Source organism: Astatotilapia calliptera, chromosome 5, assembly GCF_900246225.1.
Source record: "Astatotilapia calliptera chromosome 5, fAstCal1.2, whole genome shotgun sequence".
Lineage (NCBI taxonomy): Eukaryota > Metazoa > Chordata > Actinopteri > Cichliformes > Cichlidae > Astatotilapia > Astatotilapia calliptera.
This window is the reverse complement of record NC_039306.1, coordinates 28,870,725-28,892,528: the sequence shown is the minus strand read 5'-3', so window position 1 is coordinate 28,892,528 and position 21,804 is coordinate 28,870,725. Positions and strand designations below refer to the sequence as shown.

General features: G+C 41.3%; 4 protein-coding genes and 2 non-coding genes across 7 annotated transcripts; 1 reads left to right on the top strand and 5 right to left on the bottom strand.

Annotated features, from left to right (window-relative positions):
• Positions 1-311: 311 nt before the first annotated feature.
• On the bottom strand, positions 312-5,707 carry uqcrc1 (ubiquinol-cytochrome c reductase core protein 1). The gene is made up of 13 exons (XM_026168719.1): positions 5,532-5,707; positions 4,440-4,580; positions 4,234-4,320; positions 3,981-4,110; positions 3,552-3,750; positions 2,890-2,969; positions 2,594-2,709; positions 2,292-2,435; positions 1,713-1,873; positions 1,530-1,615; positions 1,122-1,210; positions 912-987; positions 312-818 (listed from the first exon to the last, which is right to left on the bottom strand). Exons 1-13 carry the CDS (start codon positions 5,592-5,594, stop codon positions 754-756), a joined length of 1,437 nt encoding a protein of 478 aa, XP_026024504.1. The 5' UTR covers positions 5,595-5,707; the 3' UTR covers positions 312-753.
• Positions 2,756-2,859, bottom strand: LOC113023111 (U6 spliceosomal RNA). The gene has a single exon (XR_003272506.1). It is a non-coding gene; the product is annotated as a U6 spliceosomal RNA (small nuclear RNA).
• Positions 5,708-6,402: 695 nt separating the features above from the next.
• LOC113022839 (tubulin monoglycylase TTLL3-like) lies at positions 6,403-13,000 on the bottom strand. The gene is given in 16 exon segments (XM_026168709.1): positions 6,403-7,257; positions 7,347-7,522; positions 7,671-7,930; positions 8,584-8,606; positions 8,608-8,828; positions 8,907-9,055; positions 9,163-9,205; positions 9,208-9,354; positions 9,441-9,545; positions 10,230-10,344; positions 10,429-10,557; positions 10,674-10,729; positions 10,820-10,991; positions 11,083-11,180; positions 12,543-12,667; positions 12,795-13,000. Coding segments are annotated over 15 exon segments (1,839 nt in total). The 5' UTR covers positions 12,643-12,667; positions 12,795-13,000; the 3' UTR covers positions 6,403-7,212.
• A 228-nt stretch (positions 13,001-13,228) lies between these two features.
• Positions 13,229-15,842, top strand: hmces (5-hydroxymethylcytosine binding, ES cell specific). Of its 2 annotated transcripts, XM_026168732.1 has the most exons (8): positions 13,229-13,306; positions 13,430-13,582; positions 13,740-13,961; positions 14,298-14,441; positions 14,553-14,747; positions 14,943-15,097; positions 15,174-15,366; positions 15,458-15,842. In XM_026168732.1, exons 2-8 carry the CDS (start codon positions 13,430-13,432, stop codon positions 15,647-15,649), a joined length of 1,254 nt encoding a protein of 417 aa, XP_026024517.1. In that variant the 5' UTR covers positions 13,229-13,306; the 3' UTR covers positions 15,650-15,842. The 2 variants fall into 2 exon arrangements, with proteins under 2 accessions (XP_026024517.1, XP_026024518.1); XM_026168733.1 differs by lacking the exon at positions 13,229-13,306 and having other exon boundaries at positions 13,383-13,582.
• rab7a (RAB7a, member RAS oncogene family) lies at positions 15,842-20,566 on the bottom strand. Its single transcript, XM_026168751.1, has 6 exons — positions 20,416-20,566; positions 18,759-18,837; positions 18,448-18,574; positions 17,730-17,948; positions 17,428-17,556; positions 15,842-17,320 (listed from the first exon to the last, which is right to left on the bottom strand). Exons 2-6 carry the CDS (start codon positions 18,809-18,811, stop codon positions 17,225-17,227), a joined length of 624 nt encoding a protein of 207 aa, XP_026024536.1. The 5' UTR covers positions 18,812-18,837; positions 20,416-20,566; the 3' UTR covers positions 15,842-17,224.
• Positions 20,567-21,270: 704 nt separating this feature from the next.
• On the bottom strand, positions 21,271-21,343 carry trnaf-gaa (transfer RNA phenylalanine (anticodon GAA)). The gene has a single exon. It is a non-coding gene; the product is annotated as a tRNA-Phe (tRNA).
• Positions 21,344-21,804: the final 461 nt, after the last annotated feature.

The window sequence follows — 21,804 nt, the reverse complement described above, 5'->3', positions numbered from 1 at the left end:
TTCTGCTGAAAAATCTTATGCGGAAACACAATTGATGCTTTCTAAAGGAAACTACTGTGTTTAGAAATGTTATGTTGAAAAGCCCTTGCTGTGTTTAAAAAGTACTTTTTCCTTAGTGGTCTGATATTACAAACCTATGTTTTAAAAACATTGTGAGGTGTGAATGCGACTCACAGTAAGACCAGGTTAGCTCTTTGCTTATATTGTGCACACGCGTACTGTTTACATTCATATTCAACATTTCTGTATTTACATAATTTAATCATTAAGAAATCCTTTTGTATGACTAACAAAGGGACACAAGACAAATATTTTACAGTTTTTTTTTTTATTTTTGTTGGAATGAGAGCTTCTGTTATGTACAATAGTGGACAGAAACAAATGTTACAGAAATTATAAATATACTCTTGCTCCATCTGGTGATATTCAGTACTGACCATATTATGTCACACTGATAATTATTCAATGTTCAACTCAGCCCTCTGTTCCCTTTATAAATCAGTATAAGGTGAGCAGTACCTGTGCAGTACAATCAATATGTAACCAGAACGCAATTTAAAGACAAAATATGCAGATTGGCTGCCCCCTGATGGCTACTGTTAATGAGCTGGTTGGACAAAAACGGGAAGCAGAGGTTGGATGGCTGCCTTTGCTGACACACCAACATGTGGAGAATCCACTGTTTACTCTCGCAGAGATAAGGGGAGGAAGGTGAAGTAAGGGTGAGGAAGAAGAGACACATAACTAATCATCTTAGAACCTCAGCCAGTACATGGCACTGCGCATTCTGTTGTAGTCCGGTAACTGCTCAATGGGGCCTGGTGGAGAGAAGGAGGGACAGGTTACAGAAAATAGTTGCAGCATGAGCTGCATCCTTGCTGTGAAGAGACTAAAAGTACAGCAGAACTCACCGACAGCAGCCACAGCAGGACACTTATCGTAAATGTATTTGCAGCAGATGTCACGCACCATCTTGGGGGTCACAGCCTGAAAGGAAAGATTTAGAGTTAAAACGCTCATCCGGGAGAGACTACAGGACTAAGCCAAATCTGAGAAGGTACTGTATGATGCTGTGAAGACACAGAAAATCGTGATCTTTTTGTCCTTTAGAGTAAACTTACATCAATCCGAGCATCCCACTCTGCTATAGGAATACGCCGGCCGTAGTTCAAAATGTGTCTGCCAATGTCATCACAGATTGGTGTTGTTCCTAGAAGGTAAACAGGAGTGTCAACTTATAATTCATGAGAGTGGTGTGTCCGAGTTCATAAAAAGAGAACGTTTTCATTCTTTTTTTCTGTGATTAAAACATACTGTACTGTGTGAGACTTTCAGGGATGCAGTGCACACAGTATCATCAGGTAGTGTCATTGCTCTCAAATTCATTCTGCTGCACATGTTCAGCTCAAAAACGTTTTAGGACTTTACTTTTTTGAAAGGAGCTTATGAAAAAGATCTAAAAATTCCAGGTTTTCAACGGTGTGCAAAAACTATATGCACATGTATAATCCATTACAGATATTACGTACCATTGAGCTGTCCAACCAGGCTAGCCTTCAGAGCATTCCTGCCTCTGGCGACATCACTCTCTGTCACTGTGGTGCACAGATTCATCCTGCAGGGAGCAAAATATGAAGGAATTAAACCTTTAGCAACAAACCACAGACTCTAATGTTCCCGTTGCATCTCTCTGTCCATGAACCATTACTGACCAGGCATTCTGGGACCAGTGCATCATGTCGTCGATGTTGTTCTTATCGGCCACAAAGTAAATGCCCAGCAGGCCAGTGTCGCTGTAAGAGGAGTGGAAGGCCTGGAAGCTGTGACAGAGGTTATCCTCCACCGCCAGGCGAGCCAGGCGGCTGCTCAGGTGCTGAAAAAGAGAAGAAAAAGGAATATGTTATTATATTTCTTCATAACTAAAGAAGAAACCAAGAGTCAAGTTTTTCCAGTTGAACTGATTCGTGTATTCAATAGCTGACACTCACAATATAATTACAGTATTACTAAAAAAAAGTACTCTTTTTTGTTTACATTTTAATCACTTTCTTGTCAGACATAACAAAGACTTGTTCATCTCAGCAAGATCCTCCTTTCTGAATTTAAATCTCAAATCTGATATACTATACACTGTGGCAGCAACACTTTTACCTGAGAACAAATAAAGCTTAAAAGATAAAGAACCAGCATGATGATGTCATGTTTGTGGACATTTCAATACTACAGTTACACTTTCATCGTTGCCGTCTGTTCTACACTGTACATTTTAAAAAATAAATAACATTTCCAACCTTTCCACCACCGTAGGTAAGGTCATAGCTGCCGATGATGGCGTTGGCCACCATAAGAGGCACGATGTCTGGACTAGCAGCACTAGCACCCTCCACGGCGATGGCAATGTGTGCCAAGGGAAAAGCATCGTCACGCATACGGACCTGAGGAGAGGAAGAAGACCATTTACCATAATTTTGAATGTCCCCACGTCTCATTCTAAACAAGAACCAGGTTTTTGAAATCTTTATAAACACAAATACTGAAGAAAAAAAAAATGAAGATGCAGTTTTTATTTGTTTTTTTAATTAACACATCTCACCTCACTGCCAGTAAACCGGCAGGGTGATAACACAGGGACAGCATCTCCCTCGTACTCAAAAGACACTCCACTGAAGTGAGACTTGGCCAAACCAACCAGCTCGTCGTGGCTCACACCTGTAGAGGAAACACACCAGATAAGCATCAAGGCTTTCAAGGAAATGTAGAGCATTACCGCTTCTCGATTTTGCGTGTCATCCTTGCGCAGGGGCCATGCTAATCTTCTCTGATTAGCATGGCCCCTGCATTACAATGCACCATAATGCGTCCTAACAGCGTAAGAGGAAGAACACCTACCTCCAGCAGCAGCGAGCACCATGCGAGGAGCTTTATAGTGGCTGTTGATGTAATCCACTAAATCCTGGCGGGTCAGATTCCTGTGAGCATTGTATAAAAGATTAGTCATTTTTTTACATAAAGGTGTAAATTGTGTGATTTTTTTGCTGTGTTAGTTAAAGAATTATAACAACTATCATTAGAGCTGTGCCATATCATATTGTCTGCAATAATACCAGTATAAATTTATATGCAGTATAAAAATTATTGCGATAGCAAACAGGTGACAATTTATTAGCTCCAAAAAAAAAGAAAGAAAAGAAAAAAAAAAAAGTACAATATAAGCATATTTCCCTCATTGCTGGATTTTTCAAAAATGGCAATTTTGATTTTCGTGAAGGTTTCGGGAATCATCGAGTGACACCACTGACTAGCAAGTCGGTGGCAAACAGTCTGATGTCACATTTTCAGCTCGCCTAAGATCACTTGGAACATCAGCCAAGTAGGTAGTAAAAATAGTACCTGGTATCAGGTAGTACCACCTAAATGGAAAACCCTAAAAACTAAGTCAAGCTATACTGAGCCAACTCGAATAGCCCGAGTAGTCTTTCCCCTGACAGCTGTTCTAAGACATAATAATAATAATAATCTAGAGATATTCATGAGCAGGCAGCTCCTCCCACCTGGCACTGCTGGAGGGGCCCAGCACACTGTGTCCCAGAGCAGTCCCCTGGAAGGCTGTGGCATGCAGCAGGTCCAGGCAAACTTCCTGCAGGTTGCTCTCAACTTCCTCCAACTCACGCAGGACCACGCTCCGCTGCTGCTCGATTTCAGCCTCGTTAAGGGAGCAGCTCTGCACGACTTCTGACAGCAGCTCAACAGCTGGAAAACACAGATGTTGTTCACAACTAAGAGGAGAAATGCACATACTAGGTGCTAAGAAACAATGAAAGTTGGAATTTCTTCCCTTCATAGTAGAGAACCAAGTATAAATGACTGATTTATTGTTATATTCTCATTAAATAGTTTATCTCACTGTGATGTCTTGGCGATCACTGTATTATTAAAACTAGAGAAGAATCTGTGTTTTTTTTTTTTTTTTTGCCTCTCACCTTTAGGCAGGTCTTTGGTCAGGGTCTTCATATAGTATGCAGTGTGCTCCCGGGAGGTGTAGGCGCTCAAGTGAGCACCCATAGACTCCACCTGCTGCTCAAGGGCTGTTTGTGGGTGCTTCTTGGTTCCCTGCAAAGAAGACAAAACACATTTACTGAAGGGGGGGATGTAATTGCAACCTCTGTCATTTTGGATATATAAATTCTACTTTAACAAATAGCCCTGTAGGATAGCAAAGGCCATGAAGTTTACCTTGAAAGCCATGTGCTCCAGGAAAAAGCCTGCTCCATTATTCTTCTCACTCTCGTAGCGACTGCCTGCACCGATCCACAGTCCAACCTGTGACAAAGAAGAGATGGCATGTGCTGAATAAATATGCTGAGGTTTACATGAGTAAAAGTGTCTATCGTGTGCTTAAACAACTCCAACTTATAGCATTATTTATGACATGTTCTTACAGTGCATGTAGCATGTCCAGTCTCCTCAGACGCAACCCTCAAACCATTGTCCAGTGTAGTAAGACGGGTTTCAGGGGCTCCTGACAGACTCTGGGCATAGCTTACTGAGGCCTGTCCACGCCTCAAGGACAGCAGGATGGGCTGGAGAAGTTACAGATGCAAAACATTAAAACAATAAATTTTAAAATAGGACTCTGGAGAACCACTTTTATATTTTATTATACTACATAACATCCCAATATAAGAACATTTGGTGTACCATCCCAATGATCTATCTGCAAGTTCAAAAGGACTCTCCTGCTAGCGGTGGCTTTTAATTAAAATGATCCATTTTGTTCTGTGTTTACAACTGATTACCTGGGAGGAAAGCATGTTTTTTCTGACTTTGTATGCGCTAATAGGTAATAAATATCAGTTCATTAGCACAATCTTTATCACCTGCAGAATGAGTGATCAAAAAAAGAAAGGCTAACCCCAAATCCCTCTAGAGCAGTGTCTTTTTAAGACGGTACAGCTGTAATGACATGTCAGGGGCTGTCACTAGTAAACAGAACTGTACTGTTATTACAAAATCTGGTAAAATCTTGAATTTATGCTACAAGTATAATCCAAACTGGGTGTTATTACGACGTTTTCATGTTATTTTCGAGTTGACGTATTCGTTCTTATCCGGCTCTTCAGCCGCATCAACAACAGTAGTCATGTGTCTTTCCAAAGTCGCTACACTATCGGTGCTAGCCTCACTTGTCTTTGAGGGCAAGTGAGGACAAATAGCAAATGTTACCTCGTCAATGACCAAATTTAAGTAAAACGACAATAAGACTGCTTGAAAGATCTTTAATGAAGTGGACAAAGTGCTTTAGGTAGCTGTTACAATATGTATTGATTCATAAGCCGATTGACCTTGCATTCAGTGATAGCTAACTAATGCTAACCGGTTACAGACTCTCCATAGCTGTACAGCGAATAGCACAGCTAGCTAGCTTCCTGGCTAGCACGTACCAGAACACTTTTAGTGTTGCGGAACATTCCGCCAATATATTCCACATTTTTTAACAAAGTATTCTGTACGACCTTTAAAGAGATACTTACTCTGTGGGTTTTGGCAAGGGCTCGACCCACAGTGCTCCCCACTCGGCATACGGACGCAGCCATTTCTTCGTACGGTTACAGAAGGCAGTCTCGGCTGTTCGGTTGGTGCTAGATTGGATCTGTCGAAGGGACGACGCCGTGATTGGTAGTGATGGGACGTTCTGTATCGAGGCTTCGAAGCGTGTGTCGAGTAATGGAGGGGGCGTTTCCGCGAAGCGCGTATCGAGGCTTGCTTCATTTATGGGAGGAGCTGAAAATGATGACGTCCGAAGCCTCGCTGCCCGGCTGTACCACGTGACTGGTTCAGGAAGCGGTTCGAACTTTGCCGCGAGATATGACAGCGATATAAACCCCTCAGACTTCATTCAAAATGTGGGTGTTTGATGGAGAGTTGCGGTTAGTGAGAGTTAGAGACAGTTTAGAAAAAAAAGAAATCGCCTACGACCTGCCACAGTGGAGAAACTGTTGTTTTTAAATAAAAACCAATGATGTGTCCCCTAAACACTAATCACTGTCCTTGCCTCAATGTTACAAAAGCACAACCACTGTCCACACCTCACCTCACAGTAAATGATCATTTCCATTTCAAGCATTTCCAAATGATCATTTCCCATACTGCCAGCATAAATATACACAGTATACTGCATCACTACAATATACATGTTTTACACACTCCTTTTGTTGTTGACATTTACAGGCTGTGTGCAAAAGGCCACAGTCTTCAAATTCATGCCAACTAATATTTTTACGTCCAGTAGGTGTCCTGCTAGAGCAAATGAAGCTTCATGAAGCTTCGCGTTGGGGTGAACCAATTGGATGAAAAGCTTCAGTGCTTCATGGGGCTTCATCTGCCCATCACTAGTGATTGGTTCTTACAGTGTGATGCAGGCGCCAGCACCTCTGCTATTATTGGTTTAGACTTCGTTAGCCGAAGGAAAGCAGCCAATCACAACACAATAGAGTTCCCCGCTGATCCAATCTAGTGCAACCTAGGCGCGCTCATGTGTCTTCTTCGCGTGGACTTCCCTTACAGTACCGTTGAGCTGTGCATGATCGCCGCCACCTGTTCACTGTCGTTACTGACAGCTTCTCCATTCTGTTTACGGTATCTTCTGTTTGAGGAATTCATTAGCGAGTCTCAATGTCAGCGATATTAAATAATACTAAGCCTCATTAGCTTTTTGCATTTTACTCCATCTCTGTTAGAAAGAGATTTCCGGTGAGAGTGTAGTGATCTCCGTTTTTCACAAAAGCAATCCCAGTTCTTTCAGTCTATCTCCTCCTGATCGCTGTTGGTATATTTTAACCCCTCATACTTCTTTTCTGATCTTTTCATGATTATTTTGGGCTTTCTATATATAAAACTGCAATTAATGCAAAATCACCACTAAAATGAAATCGTTTATCTAGTTTCCACAATGTTATCTTATTAGATGTTACACATCTCTTCTGTTGTCAGACATTGTTGAGTTACCATCATAGGGTGAGAGAAAGAAGACGAGGAGGTGGCAGAAACCCACAGTTGGTGTTTTTGAGCTACATCCTTTAATGGTAGCTTAGGAAGAGACTTTACTTTTTCTGCTGAGGGACTCTTGTCTTTGATGGGGAACGGTGTTTTGGCACTGCACAGCTGGAGGACTTCAGGGGAGGAAGCGAGTAGGGGCATTTAACTCTGAATCCCTCAACACGTACTGTTGTACACATACTGAGGAACTTTCACAGCTGCCTAAAGATGAAAAATGACATCTGAAGTACTCCATCATTGTCTCCATTTAAATATACATAAAGCATAACGAAGGGAAAGCTGTTCCTGACCTTTTTATATATGAGCTGGAAGTCTCCTGTGTTTGCTGTGCGCTTAACTCTCCGATCCAGAACAACTCGTAAAGTGTCCTCCTGCACTGCAGCACAGAGATGGGCTGTCACAGGGGTTGATGGAGCCATGGTGGGACTAGAATTGATTTCTAACAACCACGGATGCAAGTCACGATCTGAAAAATGAACATGTTATAACATGTTAGTTGTTGATAATTATTCTGTTCTTATAACAGTAAAAATATTTAAATGTTATTTAAATGAAATGAATGCAGAGAGTGTAATGTGAAATACAGTGTGTCATGTATGGCGGGCCCATTGTACCTAGCATGAAATCAGCACCATAGAGCTCAAATGTGTTTTTGCGTGACTCTACCAGATCCTGTGCTGTCTGTAACGCATAGATGAGAGCTCTCTTCATTCATGGGACGACTACAGTATCCCACTGAGCTTCCCGGTCCTTGGTGCACAGAAATGTCTTGAACTGGTCAACCGACCACATATTGTCTACTGGAATGCTTCCGTGCCGCTGTAGCAAGGGCCTCAAGCTCTTCTGAATGGAGTTATTACACAAGTGCATGGAGCTTAAAAAATAAAAGACAAAATTGTTATTGGACAGAGGTAGAGTTTGTTAGGCTAGGATATAGAAGAGTGTTACAGGAGACACAAACTCAGGACATGCTTGTATATCAGCAGGTCATTTTGACTATGTCTACATGTCTAAGTACACTGAGTTGCTGCCATGTGATTGACTGATTGCATATTTGCATTAATGAGAAGTCAAACAAGTGGACCTAACAAATTGGCCGGTAAATATAGTTAACCAAATCCCACATGAGTTGCAACCTAGTTGGAACTATTTGAAGTTTGCAACAGCTTAATCCCTCCTGACAAAACTCATATAATTTCTTCATATATTTCTAATACACAAATTCCGAGGATTCCCACATTTCCTCCCCCTCAGCTCAATGGAAGCACTTACAGACTGTGCACTGTGGCTTTCTATTTGTTTGAAGTAAGCGGAGGCAGATGTTAGAATTTGACTATACCCAGAGGAGAAAGTTAACAACTATTCAAATGATGCACAGATGGAAAATCAAATTTCCCGCCAAAAATGGCATGCAAAATAATGTTGCCCCTGTGCGGCCTTTCACTTCCTGTTTTTCTATTTTAATGTCAAACTGGTTTCATGTCTTCCCCTTCCTCTCATTTTCACCTCTTATATTATTCATCTGACCTGTCCATTGAATCTAGCGTGTAAAGGCTGTGTGGAAAAGCGTAAGTAGCACTTTTTGTAGAACCACACGGTCAGAGGATTCCAGTCGGTGACCAGAAACCACTGGCGCACATCAAACTTGGTGTCATGGATAAGGAAGGGGCGCTCCAGGTACTTCTGTACCACCCATTTGTTTTCCTTGATAAGTTTTGGATCACCCTTCACCAGGTCGAGGATCTGGTCAAGACGATTAGCACATTTGATCCCTAGAAAGAAAGTAAAACAGATCAACCATGACTTTGTCAGACAATCTGGGAAAGGCCTGATTGTGCGTGGCCTTTCACCTCTGCCTCTGGACTTTGCTCCAGGTTTGATGATCCAGATGTTATGGATGCCTTCTATCTCCAGCTGGGGATTGACTATCTTCATCCTCTGCAGCATAGCCTTGCAGTGGATCACTAAATAATCACTGCTATCAATCTCTGCTCCACCACTGAGCAAGGAAGCACACAACAGAGTTGTACTTGACTGAGAAGAGCATGTTGGTCTGCTAAAGCCTCTGGATAATTCTCTAACACGCACATGGTGATGCATACTCACTGCACAACTAGATAGTAACTGTCTAAAAACTCTGCCCACTCCTGTGCGGCAGAGTTTGCTGTGTTTCCAAGTTAGTGTCTATGTCACTGTGCTCCAGACTCTGCAGAAAGTCCTCGCAAACTTTGAGTGCCTTGTTGATCGTTTGGGAAATATTCACTGGGCTAGACTGCCGTTTGCTTTGTTTCTTCTTACCTGAAGGAAAGAACGAAAAACACAGATCGCTCTCTCTTTTTTTCTTTGAACAGAGTAATATACACTTATGTGAGAAAAGGTCATACCCTTAACAGCTTGTATGGTGTGACTTATTCTCTCTCCCTGAACATATTGGTCCTTCTCCACAATGTACTTCAGAAGACTGGTGCACGCAGTCCTCCTGTAGTCATCTGCACAGAGATCAGAGATGTCATGGTGTGCGGGGCAAGCCGTGTGGTGTTGTGAGAAAAGGACCCAAGATGCAGGCACTGGCTGAGATGCGAGTGAGCTTTATTTACAGAAGGTGAAAGCAAACAAAAGCGAGGACAGAACTAAGACATAACCTAAACTGGGGCAACTAATAAACAAACCTGAAACGATAACATGCAGGGAGAAACATGGGATGAGAAGCAGAGAGAGATGCAGAGAACACCAACTAACGGACGGACCGGCAACCAGCAAAGGGAACCCCACACTATAAATATACACACAGAGGAACACAAAATGGCAAACCGAAGGGAGGCACAGCTGATCCTAATTAACAAGACAAGACACAGACCTTCAAAGTAAAACTGGAACCATCGAAAGAACTGCAGACACCGACTCAGGGACATGAAAGAGAGCATAGAGAGAGCACACCGACACATAACCAGACACACAAGGAGGCATGGGAAGAAAACTTCTCAACTAGAATATATAATCAATAATAAGAATAATAATGATAATATTAATAAACACAAAACGGTGGGTCACCGACCCAGCACCATGACAAGAGATGAGTAAAGCAGAAATAAAAACTGAAAAAATAAAAAAAACATTACAAAGAGGTACAGTACAAGAGGTCAAGCTTGAAAAGACATAAAAGGAGATCTAACCAATGAAGGCATGCCTCTCATCTAGTGCTGCTAGTCTGTAACAGCGGGGGAAGAATGTGTCTGGGTCAGCCGAATCAAACCAATGTAGTTTCCTCAGATTCAAACACAAGCCTGTCTGTAACGGGAAAGAGAAGTAATGATGGGGGGCACAGAGTTGGATCCTAAGGCTGTCTGAAATAACAACTGCAAATAAATGTACCTTGGTGGTCAAGTTGCCTGCCTTTGAAAAATGATTAGTTATCTGTTCCTTATGCAGGTTTTTTGTGTTGATGGCCTTTCTGCGGTTTGTCCAGTAGAAGTAAACCATTTCATTCCACACCAGGCGAGACTACAGAAATGAGCAGAGGAAAGAGATGAGATCTGAATCTGGGATTGGCTGTAATTTTAATCAGTTTAACCAAGGTTAACAATGTATACTTCCTCAACATGAAAAACTGGTCTTACCATGACATTGTGAAGTCTGTCAGCATCTTTTTCTTTTTCAGCATCATTTGAGTTGTCTGAAAAGAAGAACCAAATGTTGATAAAATGATGGTGTGTGCAGAGATACCCACGATTAGTCTTCTGAGTCAGCCACGCTTCTAGCTCACCATCATCTCTATCACTACACACAGCATAATTCGAGTCGGTTCTGTTCCTACTGCTCTGATGGCGACGCACTCGGCGCTTAGAGTAGACCATACACCGCTCAACCCAGCCTCTAGCCCTCAGCCCTTCCCTGATAACAGGATACCTGCCCTGGATCGAGAACACCTTATGCATCTGAGAGGACAGAGAGCAGACAAACAAACAGTGGCTTCGCAATCCTGAAAACACATGAACGCTTTGAACACATTCAGGAGTGCAGGATTACCTTGACAGCTTTGTCTACGACAACCCTGGCTTCTCTCAGTCTATCCAGGTCAAGAGCAGGCAGGCTGACAAAATTGCGGCAGACCTCAGGATGGGTAGCTGGCATGCACAACCATATAAACAATCACATTCCAGTCATTGAAAAGAATATATTGACTGCATTTATTGGCTGGACAATAATCCTAATATAAGATAACCTTTATTAGTCCCAGAGGTGGGGAATTACTATTGTTACAGCAGCAGAGTCGACCGGAGGGCTAAATAGATGCACCACAACCTAAAAACAATAACACTATGCAAAATATGTAACATAAAATATATATGAATAAATGTTTTAAAAAATTACAACACTAAGAGCCAATTTAGAATCTCCAGCTGACCTAATGGTTGCCTGAGGAAGTTGGAGAACCCATGCAGACACAGGGAGAACATGTACCTTACATGTAGAAATCCCCCCAGGACCTTCACACCAACGTGCTGCTCATATTGCTCAGTTATGTAAACATGTACTTCTTTTTCTTTGTTTTTATTTTAGCCTAGGTTTTACCATATCAAGATATTTGTTTGGGCACATTGCATTTTACTGAGCTACATGCCATTTACTTATTTAAGCTATTTGTTAATTTTTTGTTTTAAATCTTCATTTTAACTGATGTAGCATTGATTTTCCCAACTTTGGGAAAATGATTCACTAAGCTGATTTCTGAGATGCAGAGTGAATCTACTTGTTTGCAGGTTGCTTTTGGCTTCCTCTTGGTCGTCTTTCTGTATCAGCATTCAGCATTCTCCATCTCCAACAAGCCTCTGATTCCCCCGTGTAACACAAAGAGTATCCCATGCAACTATCATATCAACTATTAAACTATCATGCAAGCTGGGGGAGGGGAGGGTGGGGGGGGGGGGACCCCAATGCATAAAGGACACTAAACACAAGTGTTGTTGGCACATGATAGGTACAGCATAACAAAGACTAGGGTAGTAATACCAGAGGCTAAAGGCTTAGTATCTTAAGTGAAGACCAAGGAACAAGCTCATGAAACTTTAATGCATAGTTTTGGCATTCAAACACTTAGCCACCTGTCCTGAGTGTGACCTCATGATTAATTCTGCATTTGTGATCTACAAGCCATGTCTGTGAAGAAAGAGGCCAAGTTGTCTTGAGGTGTGAAAACATACTGTTCATGTTTCAGTTCAACAATAATGGCTTCCTCTGAAAGAATTTCCTCTATTAAAGTTATAATCTGTACATTTAACAATAAAATGGGGTAATAAAATTTAAATAAATGTAAGGATTACTGGCACAAAACCTGGGAATCAACTGGGGAACATTAGTTGATATTGATGGAGCCAGAAAGAAAATACAACCCAGTGATTTCCAGTTGCTTATATTGCTTATATTGCCTGCTCCTTGGAAAGTTCAGACAGAGGCAGCATTTGCTTTTATAGTTTTGTATCTCTCACCGCTCTCTGGGCATGGAGCACAGTGTCCAGCTGTGGTCTGGTGTCCCTCTTGGTCCATGTGGACAGACCGATGAGACTCCATACTGACATCAGCTCTCATTCCTCAGGAGGATCATTGTGCTCTGCTTCATAGTTACACACAAAACGGGGACACGGTTTAATGCAGGGGTGGGCAATTAATTTGATACACCTGATACACCTGTCAGGTTTGTGTCTAATGCCCCTGCAGGGTGTGATATGTCCTTCAGTTACCTTTTGAACGGAAGGCCAGAAGTGGAGCCATAGATTTACACATATCAGTCTAGACACTAACAAGATTGTCTTGTCATTGCAGCGTAGCTAACCACAGTAAACTCACAAGCTGCTCCAATAAAACATGTCACCATCGCGTTTCTCCTCTCACCTGCTGAGACCCACAGGTGTCAGGAGCGCATGCTGAGCCTGAACCGTTACCTGTTTACTGTTGCCTTGGCAACTCGTGGAAAGCCGCTAACATTTCCGTCTTTATCTATTTGCGATGTGAGCAATATTTAGGCGTTAACATTAGCTACTCCGCTTGGTTAGTGTGTTGATGGAAATCGCTTAACATTTTACGTTTATGCCAAATATTATTTTATGGAATGCAATATATGTTTAATTCTTCATTTTCATTCTTTGTTATTATTAATTTTTACATTTTACCTGTTGCACTGTCATAAATATTTTCAGTGGTCTTAATTGCACAGTTGTATTGGTACTTTTTTGGTGGCACAAAGAAGAGCTAGGTACTTATTTATAATTAAACATTGTAGCTATCATATAATATAATATAATATTTGAATAATTATTTTATTATTTTATTTATTTATTATTATTCTCCGTACGGCCGCCATCTTGGCTCTGGCTAGATGGAAGCAGAGCCGGTGTACGTCACGGCGTGTACATCCGCGCCCCCTTCACGGCTCTTGCCCAGGCAAATACCCGCCCTATATTCAAAAATACACCGAACTCTAAACCTCACCTCGGACACAAACTCAGAGGTTAAGAGTGGCTCAGATACAGTAAGTACAGCTTTTTCATGCACGTCAAATATACCACAACATTGGGAAAGTGGTGGGGCAAGTAGTCCTAAATAGTGTCAGCGGCTCTAGAGCTATGTTTTGGTCGATAAAAAGTCAGGCTAACATGCTAACACGATACCTTTAATGTCGTTCTCAGGTGTTGGAAAAGTTCTGCTTCGTCTCATTTAATATGTGTGGAAGAACAGCATGTACCCTTGCTCCTGACGAGCTGAAACGAGCCTGCTCTTACAGAAACCGAAGGGGGCAGAGGAGACAGCCCCGCTGGAGGGATGGAGACGCGGACAACTATCGACCCTCCTACAATAAGAACCCGCAGTCCATGAGTCCCGTCCTGCTGTCACAGAGGCATTTTGACAAGGTAATTATAACGTATACAGAAGCTAACATGTCAACTGTTTGTTATAGCTTAACTTATATTGGGGAAGCGCCCGAGGAAGGTGGAAGATGTGAGGTTTTTAAGTGAAGTGGGGCTTTTGGTAGAGGACCCCAGGTGAAGTCAGTCACTGTCTAACCTCGTAATAAAACCTTATATATTTTATTACAGTTATAGAACTTAAAAACGTGATGTTAACATTTGCTAATGTATTTCTTGTGTCTGTTGACCGACTATGTATTAAATATTACAGGCTTCAAAAACATATTCTGTCCTTCTGGGTTTTTTTCATTGAATATTGTGTCCGTCTTTTGTCTTCAGGATGCTCCTGTGGATAAGTGTGTGTTGGCCTCAATGCGGTGGGGTCTGGTACCCTCATGGTTTAAGGAGAGTGACCCCAGCAAGATGCAATACAGTACCAGCAATTGCCGCAGTGAGAATATATTGCAGAAGAAGTCCTACAAGGTGCTTTACCTAGTAGCAAGCGATGTTACATTTCCTGTGCATCACGTGTTGCTTTACTTGTCGGTTTTTGTTACATAGGAGTGTCTTAACCATTTTACCATCTCCCTGTAGGACCCTATGTTGAAAGGACAGCGCTGTGTCATTCTAGCTGATGGTTTCTATGAGTGGCAAAAGGTTGAAAAAGGCAAGCAGCCTTTCTTCATCTACTTCCCTCAGACTCAGTCAGGACCCAGCCAGGAGAAAAGAAAGAACTCAGACTCTGAGTCAGTGCGCCCTCCAGCCAAAGCCTCCTCTGGTTTGATGAAGGTTTGCTTTGGGTTTTCTGTTGCAATATAAGCTCCACAAACATTTTTTTTCATCTACTTCAAAAGTAGAGAGAATGCAGCTTAGGCGGATATTAAGTTTCCTGTGTGGGAGATGAGCCAAGATAAAAATGTGCATGTGTCCACCAGGTGTTTCTGTTGCATTGTTGAAATCCCCATTATACTCTGTATTTAACAGGGAGGAGAAGCTGCAGGTGAGTGGACAGGATGGAGGTTGCTAACTATGGCAGGAGTGTTTGACTGCTGGACACCACCTGGAGGTGGAGAACCCCTTTACTCATATAGTGTAATAACTGTGAATGCTTCCCCAAATCTGCAAAGCATCCATGATAGGTAAGAATCCCAGACCAGGAAACATGCTCTTAATTCGTGCTGTGTAAAATCATAAATCATTGTGACTGCTTTTTAGGATGCCAGCGATCCTTGATGGGGAGGAAGAGGTTAGGCAATGGCTGGATTTTGGGGAGGTGAAGTCTCTAGAAGCTCTCAAACTGCTCCAGTCAAAAAATATTTTGACTTTTCACCCCGTCTCTTCGTTTGTCAACAACACGCGCAACAACTCTCCAGAATGCCTCCAACCAGTGGATCTCAACAGCAAAAAGGTATCAGATATAATGATGTGGTTGGGAATTTTAGCCATTTTGTACTAACAAGAGCGGTTACAGCTGAGAAATTTGACTCTTTCACTCGTAGGAACCCAAGTCCACAGCAAGCAGTAAGATGATGGCAAGCTGGCTGTCGAGCAGTTCACCTTCAAAGAGGAAGGAGTCCCACACAAGTGAAAGTAAAGAAGAGCAAGCAAGCAAGCCACAGAATCAGCGCAAGTCTGCAGGAGGACTTCAGCAGTGGCTTCAGGGAACCAACAAGAAACCAAGAACAAAGTAAATACATGAACTGAAAACTCGACAGTGTTTGAAAGACCATTCATGCCTTACTTGTTGTACTCTGCTGCTGTACAATTGTATAAGAAAAAGTTTAAACTTTTAAGAAAATTTAACTTGTACTTATGAATACTTTAAATGTAATTCATTGTTCTACAACAATTTAAGAGTTCATCAATAAATGTCAGACACAATAATGCAAGGTTTTTTTTTATTACCCTTATTACTTGAAACAATGTAAATGCTATGCATTATCATATTAATAATATAATAATGATGAATGCCAACACTCCCCCCCACATTTGTCCTTCAGAGTTACAGTATGTATGTCATCTTGTTTCAAAGTTTTAAAATAATACGAACAGACAGTTAAAGATCTGATCAGTTAAAAGAAATGTCAAGCACTTGAATCGTATGCCAACACGAGCATCTGGCAGAGTCAGATATGGAGATTTACAACACAACTTTATGTTTTCCCCACACAATGATTGAGAGGTCTGCAAATATACAAAGTTGCAACAGTTGACAATAAAAAGAAATGTACTAGCTAATAGTACTGGGTTATGAATGACAATTTGTACTCGAGAAAAATCTCTCCTCTAGGACTATCTGGTAGACTGACATGCTGTCTTGATTTGGTTCATGTCAAATGTTCTATCTGGAATTTTACAACCTTCATTTCCCCAGCAGAGGAACAGCACTTGGACGCAGGAACTGAGTCTGTATTCACACAATGTTCTCAACCTGAGCTACAATTGTGTTTATTGTGGCTCCAAAATGAGATGTTTCAGTAAGTTTTCAGTTACCGAAGATGAAAGCAAAAAAGAATCTGTACACACTTGTCTAATGGACTTGTTATCGATCTGCATTTCCAATTCTATACCAATTACTAAGAATCAGCAGGCAGTATGATGATATCATCTACACTTTTACACAGTATCCCTGTTTAAGTGTCAGAATTATGTTTTTTAAAGATTTTTATGAGGTCAAGTGAAACCACATTAACAAGTGTTTCAGAGTGAAACTAACATAAGCCACAACACAAATGAGTAAGAAGGGGGAGCAGTGTTTCTACTATTCATGCAGCAGCAGTGGGCTGTGAAAGTAAGAAAACCACTAAAAAGAAGTTTAAATTAAATTAGAAATACAAATAACTAAAGAAGTAATGCTTTGATTTCCCACTTGGACATATTCAAATAAAAACTGTTACAACCAAAACTGGGACTGAAAGCATTGATAAACATAGAACTCCAAGTGAGATCAGCCCATACCACCACTGCCATGAAAAAGTATGAGAAAACACTGGGAAGTCATAGGCTTAATACAAATAAATGTTGTATTGTTCCCTCGAGGTGTTCTTTGGGCTAGGAAATTTAGATTTTTATAGAAAATGTGTACTTTGTATACATAAGGAGGTGAGTGCAGCATGTTTGTGTATACTAGTATTCTCAATAAGTGGGATGCTGCTTGTATGTTGGGCAATAGGGAATAACATAGTGAGCCATGGGAAAGAGGATATATAGACAAGGCAAGACAGGGTAGTGAGGGCATGACAACCCTCTGAAGATCTTCAGAGTCCTCAGCAGCTGCAGGTCTCTGCTGACGGCTTGGCTCGCTCGTTTCTGTCCAGTTTAATTGGCTCAGGGAACTCGTTGTACAACTCCACCTCGGTCTCCTGAAATCAAACAAGGTAACAGAGTCTGTGTGCAGCTCTACAGCTCAGTCTCCATGAAGTTGTGTGTCTAAAACTGCCCAACAGCTTTCCTGCTGACATCACCTTACCTGTTTAAGAGCATTGCGTGCAATAGTTTGGAAGGCCTGCTCCACATTGATTGCTTCCTTGGCGCTGGTTTCAAAATATGGGATGTTGTTCTTGCTCTGGCACCAAGCTTGTGCTCGCTTGGTTGTTACCTGAAACACAAAGAAGATGGTGAGGTTAAAAACATCTGGCAAAACACAAGTTATTCTTGTTTCATTAAGCCATTCGTATGACAAATTACCAACACCTGTCACACATTTTCGATAAAAGATGATGCATCACTTACATGATGTAACACGTCTGACACAGTTACATTTGAACACACCTGTCTGTTTTCCAAGTCGATCTTGTTGCCCAGCACCACAAAGGGGAAGTTTTCAGGGTCTCGTGGGCTGGCCTGAATCAAGAACTCGTCCCTCCAGCTGTCTAGGGTCTTGAAGGTGTTGGGTGCAGTGACGTCAAACACCAGGACGCAGCAGTCTGCTCCACGGTAGAATGCCACACCTAAAGACTGGAACCTCTCCTGACCTGCTGTGTCCCAAATCTAAGAGACAAGAATCTTTATGCTTACAGGCCCCAAATAAACAGAAATTTAAAAAAACAAACAAAAAAAACCCAACAACACTGGTTTGTATGGTTGAAATTAACCACATCTAACTTTTACCCCTAATTTGAGTTTCTCACTTTTTTTTGTAGTTTTTAAGAAATAAAAATGAGAAAAAAGTATAACTAGTTTAATAGCCTTTGCAGGTCAGACGGTCACCTACATTGTCCAGTTTCAAAACTCATCTTAAAACGCATTTATACTTCCTGGCTTTTGACCCAGCATGAGACATTGATCTTAGTTGTTTTAACTGGTTTATAGTTGCCTATTTTTACTTCTTTTTTATTGTTTTCAATGTACTTATTCATTTTTGTGTATAGCGCTTTGTGTCCGCTGCAGCTGTTTATAAAGTGCTTTATCAACAAAGTTGCCATGGTACATAAGACTTAACATTTCCATTCAGTTTTTCAGTATTCTTGTGAGCATATTTTGGCAGTACCTGCATTGTGACAAGTCTGTCATCCACCATTACTTCTTTTGTCAGGAAATCAGCGCCTATTGTGGCTTTGTACTGGTTGCTGAACTTCTTATTCACATATTGATTCATCAACGAGGTCTTCCCAACTCTAGAACAAAAATTGCAGAACAATATTTAACACACATGAAGGGAAGAAACAAACGAAACAAAATCACCACAATGAACTCATTTGTAAAGCTTATAAATCCTACTTATTCCTACTGGTGTCTAATTTGAAGTGAGCCATTATTCAGACCCCTTTAGCATTGAAGCAGCTGCTCAGCATCACTTACCCAGAGTCTCCAAGGATGATGACTTTGAGTAATACTTTCTTCCTCGACGTCATTGTGCCACAGCCGCGAAGACAACAAACTTTATTAGAAGAGAAGAGAAGTAAGCACTAGAAAAGCTTAAATGAGACAAACGAGACTAAGACTAAGTGCACCAACTGCTCCTGTACTTGTCTTTTCTTCACTTTGGTAACAAAGAAAACGGCTACACTGTACCACGAGGCTCAAAATATAACAATGCAATGTTGAGGCCGTTGATCTGAGCTGACATTTGGTTCTTTTTGTTATGCTGTAAAGTATTCATTTTGTTCTATTTATATATTTCATATACACCATTCAATGGAATAAACTACATTGTTTCATTTTGAAGCAACCATTCTTGGAGGTTTATAAAAACAAACGTCAAAAGAAATGGAAGCATGCCCAGTTACTCCAAAATGGGTATGAATTCATTTTGATGATGTCTTCTCTGAAATATGCATTTATCCAAATACAAGGCAGGTATTGCACACCGTTTAGCTTCACAATTTAATTCATAAGTCTTAATAAACAGTTCCCGTTTGTTAAATTTGAGGAAATGGGACAATGTATTATAGTTGTCAGCCATTTTCTATTCTCCCCCCCACCCCCACCCCCCTCAAATGTAGTACATCCTCCTCTCATTGTTTAATCTCTGTTAAGGGGTGACACAAAATCCAAGAGCTGCAATAAACATCCCAGACCCTGCTGATCACAAGTCTAGTTCGTTTGTTTGTATGTGTATAACTAAAATCCAGATGTCAAATATCCTCATCCTTTGTGCCTGCTCAAGACATCACTGAGCATTTCCGACTTGGACCGAGTGTGCTACGTACTAATAACTACATTTCACTGCTGTAGTGACCAAAGTCCAAACTCAATTACAGAAAGGCTTTATCAGTCCAATCGGGATTTTTTTTTTTTTTTATCTTGGAGACAACATTACTGAAAGAAGGTACAGAGCCAAATCACAGATTATGCTGTGTTTCACAGATCACCCCATTATGAGAACAAGTAACCACGGCTCGAGGCAAAACTAGCATAGCGCTATGCGGCTCTCATAATCTGTGCCCCATGACACTGTGTCAGCGACTGATCACATGGTTAAAACACAGGACCAACGGAACCATGACTTGGCAAGCATGTTGAGCATAATAAGTACTTTAGCTGGCCTCGGTGCACCAAGGGGTAGGATCCATCGATAAGGACTCAACTGTAAATCCGGCTAACTATAGTTATTTTCACTTTATACATTGTAAAACAATGTTGCACTTGCATTGAAGCAAACTGTCGTGAAGACTTTGAACGTATTTGCAAGGGGCTAGCTAGTCAGAAAAAAAATTACATTTAAAACACTAAATGCTACATAGTTAATTGAGTAAATCCAACAAAAGGGTGAAGCTTGAAAACACTGTCATTAATAAATACAACATAATTTCAAAACAATGGGGGTTGGAGCGTTTTTCCTTTTCTTTTTTGGACAGTGTCGACTAGCTACCACATCTGTGACACTTCTGATTTTTTGCTAACGTTTCGTTAGCTACGCAAGCCTGATTGACCAATTTAAAACTTAGATAACGACATCTATACTCTTATCATATGCTATCACTAAAATAAACAATCAAAGTCACCACAAACCAACCTGGGCAGTGGTCCTTCAACAAACAGATGTCAAAAGTGGACTTTTCCTTTGCTTCGTCTGGAAGGCTAACGCACAGGCTAGCGAGCAAGCTAACGGATCCTCCAAATGTCTGGTGTAACAAAACAACACGTACACAGCGTCGACAGCTAATTTATTTCTGACAACGAGCCCCTCAAATGACCCTTTTTATCGAAATCAATACTGCCAGTGCCGAAGTTTAACTCCCTTCGTCTAACGATTTTGTAAAATGCTCTTGTCCAGTTCCCGTTGACGCTCGCTTTTCCTGTCGAGCTAGCGTGCTAGCTTTTAGCGGAGCTATGTTCACTTCCTCCAAAACAAGAACCGTCATGAGCGCTGACGTCACGCGCTACCGTGACACACAGCTGCTAATGTTTGCCCATACTGTATATATAACATTATGGAAGGACTTCGACCTTTATATATGGAGTAAAATAAACAACCTTGACTACCCTTCAATGATGAAAGTAAGGAAACTTATTCTTATTATGAAATTCCACTATTTTATTTCGTTACGGAGTTTCTATAACTATGAAGCTAAAATTACCCATCCAACCATGTTGTATATGTTGTTGAAATCTATAACTTATAAGAATTGAAGTTGTTTTTGTCCAATGTCACCTCATTTTTAAAGATCTTCCATCAGTTCATCAGATTATTATTGTTATGATTATTGTTTGTTTGTTTGTTTTTTACTTAAAATTTTTTGTTAAAAGCTGAAACTTCATAACCATTGTCAGTTTATCCAACGTACTTGACAAATAGGGAAACTTGGCAGAAAGGTTTTAACTTTAACTTACTCCATTCGCAATAAGTCAAAAGTCACTCCTGATCTGCTGCCGAAACCCGGGATCGAACCAGGGACCTTTAGATCTTCAGTCTAACGCTCTCCCAACTGAGCTATTTCGGCTATATATGGGCTGGGGAAAGAAATACAAACTGGCGACTGGCCAGATGGTAGAACTGAAGCATTTCAGATAGTTTATTTGAAATTCAGGATCAGTCATTGACCCTAGCTGGGGCAGAATTAAACATACACTATCTACCAATTGGTAGGTTGGTTCCCCAATTCCTGGCTCTTGTAATCTGTATTTCAAAGTGTCCTGAGGTAAGATATTGAACACAGAGCTGCCTCTGATGCAGTAGCGGTTTTTGATACGGGCCACACGGGCGGTTGCCCGGGGCGGCATCGTGGTGGGGGGCGGCAGAACGGGCATCGGCAAAAAAAAAAAAATTCTCGTACTCATGCTGCCCCGACGTCATGCCAGCGCATAGGGAACGGCATAGGCACCGATCGGTTTTCTATCGCCCATTTGCTGGGAGTAAGAGCGCCCTCGGATTGCGAGGTGCGCCTGCTGCTTGCGGCACAGG